This window comes from Poecilia mexicana, unplaced genomic scaffold (assembly GCF_051168715.1).
Source record: "Poecilia mexicana isolate PSO_F unplaced genomic scaffold, ASM5116871v1 scaffold_17, whole genome shotgun sequence".
In the NCBI taxonomy this organism is placed as follows: Eukaryota; Metazoa; Chordata; class Actinopteri; order Cyprinodontiformes; family Poeciliidae; genus Poecilia; species Poecilia mexicana.
Window position 1 is genome coordinate 21,366,832 of NW_028263386.1, and position 6,258 is coordinate 21,373,089.

General features: G+C 38.4%; 1 protein-coding gene across 1 annotated transcript in view; it reads right to left on the bottom strand.

The window, feature by feature from the left end:
• The window catches only part of LOC106932363 (sodium channel protein type 2 subunit alpha-like), a 39,826-nt gene extending 33,971 nt beyond the window's left edge, over window positions 1-5,855 (bottom strand). The window contains exon 1 of the mRNA XM_088014701.1: window positions 17-5,855. Coding sequence (XP_087870827.1) covers window positions 17-283 — 267 coding nt within the window. The 5' untranslated portion in view covers window positions 284-5,855. The remainder of the gene's footprint in view (window positions 1-16) is intronic.
• Window positions 5,856-6,258: the final 403 nt, after the last annotated feature.

Genomic DNA, 6,258 nt, shown 5'->3' on the forward strand with positions numbered 1-6,258 from the left:
ATCTAAAAGTTTTCACCTTCTGGTTCTTGTAGTAGAAGGGATCGATGTCCTCCAGTGGAACCCCGACGAGCTCTGGAGGGACGTCGCCGAAGATGCGCGGCAGCTGCTTGCCCGGCTCCAGGTCGGCGCGGGGTTTGGCCGCCTCGGCGTTCTTCTGAGCCTCGGTGCAATCCTTGGAGCTCTTGGCCTGCTCCTCCGCCACCCGCCGCTCCAGGGCAGCCAGGGATTCGCGAGTGAACCGCCGCAAGCCGTCAGGACCCGTTGGTAACAGCATGGCTGCCATCTTTTCATCCTGATCGTCCTGTACTAGAATTTACTTATTCTGAGGAAGACAGAGAAAAGGTCAGAAATATTGAAGAGAGATTTTCCAAGATATGCTGAGATAGGAAGAGGATGTGGGTTGCGCGGTGGCCCGGTTGGTAGCACCATTTGCAGCAGAAGGTCATGGGTTTGAATCCCAAATTTTCTCTTTGAATTGTGTGTGTGCATGGTTGTATGTCCTGTGTGTCTCTGGCGACCTGACCAGGGTGTACCCCACCTCTCGCCTAATGACCTCTGCAACTTAGCACAAATCAGTGGGTGTAGACAATGGAAGGTTCAGTAGATGGATAACTTAGAAGATGTCAACCTGCTTTGTTCCCTTTGCTACACTTAAAGGTTGAGCTGTAAGACGGCTTACTGGTCAATCGAACTAACATGGTAAGTATTGTATTTTCCCAGCTGTAGGTCAGACAGGTTTTCATAGTTTTGCTGGTCCTGTGGTTTATAGTCAGGTGCAACTTATATATATGTTTGTTTTTCCTCTTCATGACATTTTTTGACTGTTGTGTTAAATGTTAATCCATATTGACACATTTGAACCAAGGATTAAACATTACCATTTCTCTCATAGCGAGCTGAAAGCAAGACTACGTATAAACAACTGCACATTTTCTCAGTTTTACATCAAGTTATAATGTTGTTCCCTCATCAAAAACATACCTGGAGTATTGCCTGATTCTTTCATGCATGTCTGAGAAATCCTTGAATTTCCCATGGCAACCATTCAGCTGTGTAAAACATCTGGGTGGATCTAGCACCGCCTTCGAGGCGCAGTTCGTCCTAGGAGATGCAGTTTCCAAGCTTCTGCCTCACAGAACAATCCTCCCTCCGCTACTCTGCTCCTTCAGACTAGCCAGCAGCAATTAGCAAACACTGGGTGGAACTGAGCTCATCTGCTGAGCTCATTATAGTAGCTACTTCTCAGTGCAACAATGGTACAAACGTTGTTAAAGGGTTAACAGAGTAATATAGCATTTTCTAACTGTAATTAACATAGTTATTTGATTGCACTGGAAGATACATAGTCCTTCCCCTTTAAAGAACATGCTGTTTCGAAAAAACAAAAAAGAGAAAAAACCTCCTTACAGGCTGGCCTTCATGTTACCACTTCATGCAATTTAAACTGCATGCGTCTCCGCTTCTCTCTGCTGGTGAAAAGCTCAGCAGAAAAACTGACAGTTGAAAAATCAGCTAACTGAACACGACCTGTCACAAGACACAGACGAGGTCTCTCTCACGTTTGTCAATTCCTAAATAAATGTGACTTATCTTCACTTATACATGACACAGTTTTTGAATGATGCGACTTATAATCCGGAGAATGTGGTACTAGCGCAGCCCCAACAAAATCTGCACGTCTTGTTCCTGAAAGTGGAACGTGTGTTTAGTTGTTCTGAGAAACCAGGTTTCTGGCTTTAAGACAGCTTTGATGTTTTACGGTTATGAGGAAAAGCCACAATGTAATCTAAAAAAAAAAACAACAACAACCCAATATGAAAGTGCTTTCCACTACTACAAATTTGCTCCAGAATCTGAGCCACGGACAGTGTGATATTTTAATAACTGGGAAAGCTTTCCAAAGAGAGGATTACATTTCCGTGTTCCCCCGTTTGACACAGAAAAACCCATTGTATCCCTTTCATGTGGCCTAAGCTCCTGGTCTTCCATCTCCTGCTCTCCTGAAATTCATTGATCCCTTCACACGTTCAGCCAGACGCTAGCTATCTGCTCCCCGCTGATCTGCTTAGTTGGCCCAGGTTGATACCAGATCGGCTCATCTCGTGCAGTGACATTGTTGTCTCGCTTGCCGTCGCGACGCGCATTCTCAATGTCACAAAGTCGATAAAACACGTTTGATCTAATGTTTTCTCTGTCCCGGTGGTACGGCGTCATGCAAGAGAAACACATATACAGCATTTTTTATTTATTTATTTATTTTTTGCTTCGTAAAAGTAAAGCGACACAGCAACCAACCAGTGATGATAATCCAATCTGTGCAACGACATACTGTTAAAGTGTGTAATTAATCTACTTTGAAATGCACAGAGAGCAGACCTGCCAGAGTGCACAGCTTACTTGCAGGAGGACGTGTACAGTATTAAATTCAGCAGAGTGGGGAGGAGGAGAAGAGTGTTTTAGTTGAATGAAATTTAATTCCCATAACAGCCAGATGTGATATGGTCATCATCGCTTTGAATAATTAATATAATTAGATTCAAAGTGGAGCAGAGCACACGATAAGAGCAACTGTTTGAGGAAGTTATGAATGCAACTTAGTCGTTTTATTTTGCTCAGGCTGGGCCGGTCACGATCACAAATTTGAAATTGTCCCAGCAGTTCTTGTGATAAACGATAATATTGTCGCTTTCGAGTAAGATATTGATAATGGTATAGTAATAATGCAAATTTGCCCTCTCATAGATAAATAAACTTTAACTTTGTAAAAAAAACAACAAAAAAAAACTCAACTCGGGATATGGGAAGATATTTTACACATCCGATAAAAAACCCCAATCAAAAACAACAAAATAAAGGAGAAAATCAAAAACCTACACACAACCGAAACCATAAATGTTCATGACGTCTCTGTAAACAAAATTGCCCTTCAAAAAAGATGAATCATCAGACGGGAAATTATCATGTTTTTCGGGACAATTACAAAAGATTACTGGAAAGAGATGAACGGTGCGCTACGAGATAGACGGGCCATTATCTACAAGATCAGAGAGCGAGCGTTTGTCGTTTGGCAGATTGAATCAAGAGGCGTCAAAAAGAAACAGACTAATGACTAATTTATTAAGGAAAAAAATATTCTAATAAAAATGGTTACTACAGGACAAACTGGACCTAGATGACTGGATATAACATTTATCATGAAAAATATACACATAATTACAAAACTGAACAATTTTGTTGTTGGTGGCAAATTTGGGTAAATTATGTGAAATTCAGATGATCCAAAAGGAACCAAACTTGACAAAACCACCCTGATAATCTACTCTTTTATAAATGTTACACTTTACCATTATTTAACACTATCTTCTTAGTTTGACTACTTTTATTTATTTATTTGTATTTATCATTATTTATTTTCTCTCTTTTTTTTTTTTACATTTTGCATTATTCTATTTTTCATTCCGATCTTTGAAATCTTTCTCTGGGAAATAAAGAGTTGTGACGATTGTTTCATTTCTAATAATGGACAGGTCTGCTTATCTTTTCTTTTCAAATATTGAAATTAGCATCATGATATCGCGACTATATATTTTTTTGTAAAATTTATTTACTTGGAAATGAGTAAATATAAAATAATGAAAATGAATGGAAATTATCAAGCTCATTTTTATTTATTTATGTAATTCCACTACTGTAACAAGCTTACCCGAGGCAGCAAATAATAAATGCCATGTCATTTTAAAAACTACTGCTGTAATGGTATTTATTTTCCAGTTTCATTTTATCTTAATTTGTGCAAAAGTTTCAAATATAACATACCACCAACAGTTTTAAAGACTATAGGGCTGTTTGATTGATCTTAGTAGCTCCACAGCTAATTCTTGGTGTCTAAAGCCGAAGTTCTTTCCCACAAATGAACATCTGTGAGCTCAAAAAGTAGAAGACGAATCTGTCAGCTTCCACTTCATCTCACCCCATTTCTTGTGTAATATTCAACTTAACTTGACCTGTTTGCATGTCTAATGTTGTTTTTTTTTATTTGTTGATTTTGTTTTGTTATGTTTTTTTCATATCTGATAAAATCCCAGTCCTGTGCCTCATGAAGTCTAAAGATGAGAGGAGAGCCATTTTGTTGAAAGGCAGAGGAACTCTTCTGCTAGAAATCCCTCTGAGAGTTGATGTCTTCTGTCTTTGGCAGAGTACATCTGCCCCCTTCCTCTGCCTCCAGCAGGCTGGGCCAATCGCAGCGCTGCTCTCACGCGGGGCAGGTCGGATGCGCAGCTGTGCGGCGGAGCACTGCTCAGGTACTTCCATAAACAAACAAGATCTCTGCTGCTGCTGTTAACATTAATATTATTTTGTGGTTATATAAAGAACTGGATCTTCCATTTTCCTCCAGTCTCCAGTGTAAACGGTTACCTTTGTAAATGTCTGGAGGTGTTTACGTCGACACCAGATTGCTTTTTCCCAACTCCATAACTTTCTCTTCCGGGCATTCGTTGACTCTGAAGGCGGGATTTTAACAATGGGGCCGGATGTCTGACTGTTAAAGCTGAGAATCAACATGTTTAGATTGATATCAGGGCATTGTTGTGCAGTGGCGTCCCTAAAGGAGGCTGAGGGGGAACCAAGGCCCCCTCTGATCATTTTTCATCAATAATCTCTGCTGCAATTTCTTTCCCTGTTGTACCTTTTCATGCCCCACTTTTTTCTTTCACTCAACTTTCTGTATATTTAACTTATTACAACACTGATATTCTGAGATACTGAATTTATTAATCATTATTATTATTTGTAAGCCATAATCATCAAAATGTGAAGAAAAAACACGGGTTTATAATATTTCTCTGTGTGATCATCACTCCTTCCATCAGATAAACATTTCTCTTTCCACTTTTATCTAGTTTGTTCTTTCTTGGCTTCATTCAATCAAGTAGCAAATGTTTATTTTACTGCGTTGTCAATCTGATTATAGCTATTTGAAGTATGAGATTCTCAGAGATACACAAGATAAAAGAGAATGTATTTGTTTATGTGGAGCCAGAGTCCTGACATACGTTTATTTTGTTGTTTTTGTATTTTGAGAAAAGTATGTTTCTGTTTTCAGAAATATGTTCTGAATATGGAAACAAAGGCCTTCTGGACAACCTAAAACTTACTACTTCCTTGTGTAACCACTATGTAATTATCATAATCCAAACAGCATTTGTGAGAAGAAATGTGGATTTTATTTTGCTTTTTTTTTTTTTTTTTTTTACATCTTAGAGTCATATTTCAAGGTGTTTTTTGGGGAGATTTCATATGAAACAGCTGCATATCTTTTAAGATAAAAGTCTGACAGCTTTGCACGAACATATAGAGACAAAAATGTTTACCTGTTTATCTTGGCAAAAAAAAGGCTAAAGGTTCCTAAATGGATTCAGTTGCAGACTTTGACTATTCCACTGTGGCTCTGGTTTTACGTTTAGGCTAAACTTGTTTTACTTTTATGAAATAAAAGTGAAATCTGTGAAAGGTTCAAAGCTCCAAACAACATTTTGTACCCTCACCGTTCATTCTAATGAAATCTTTTGTTATTTAGTGGTGTTAGAATAAACGAGGTGTGATTACAAACACCTCATTTATCTGGTTTAAATCTTTACAAACAAAAATAATCATTTTTATTTAACTTCACTATAATGTGTAACTTTGTGTTGGTCTGTCCTAATAAAAAAAAAAAACACTAGTTTGTGGGTTGCAGAACCACAAAATGCAATTTATGTAGATTCATGTGTCAGATCTGTAATAATGTTAGTTGGACTCAAGGAAAATATTATTATTTAAGTATTGAGAGACTAGAAATAGGTCTGGATGCTTTAAAAAAGTATTTGCTCCTTTCCTGATTTCTTCTCTTTTTTTTGTTCGTTGTTAAACTAACAAATGCTTGAGATGATCCAGTTTATCTTCAGACATTTTACATTTTAGTTTTGAACTCGTCTTTGCTTTGTACCACGTAGTTTGAACTTTATCTCGCAGCTCTCTTTCGACAATGACTTTCTTTTTGTTTCGGTTTGTAAATCCAGGACTCCCAGTTGTCATGTCAACGGTTTCTCCCTGGTATGGATAAATCTCTGCAGCAGATTTACCCCTGCTTCTCTGATTATTCGCTCCTTTGCCCAGTGTGTCAGCCATGTCTTATTAGGTCTGCACATCCACCTTTCACTCTTTTTCTAGGTCTGCTGTTATGTTGCTCAGTAAGTTGTTCAAACTTTGAAGTACTGT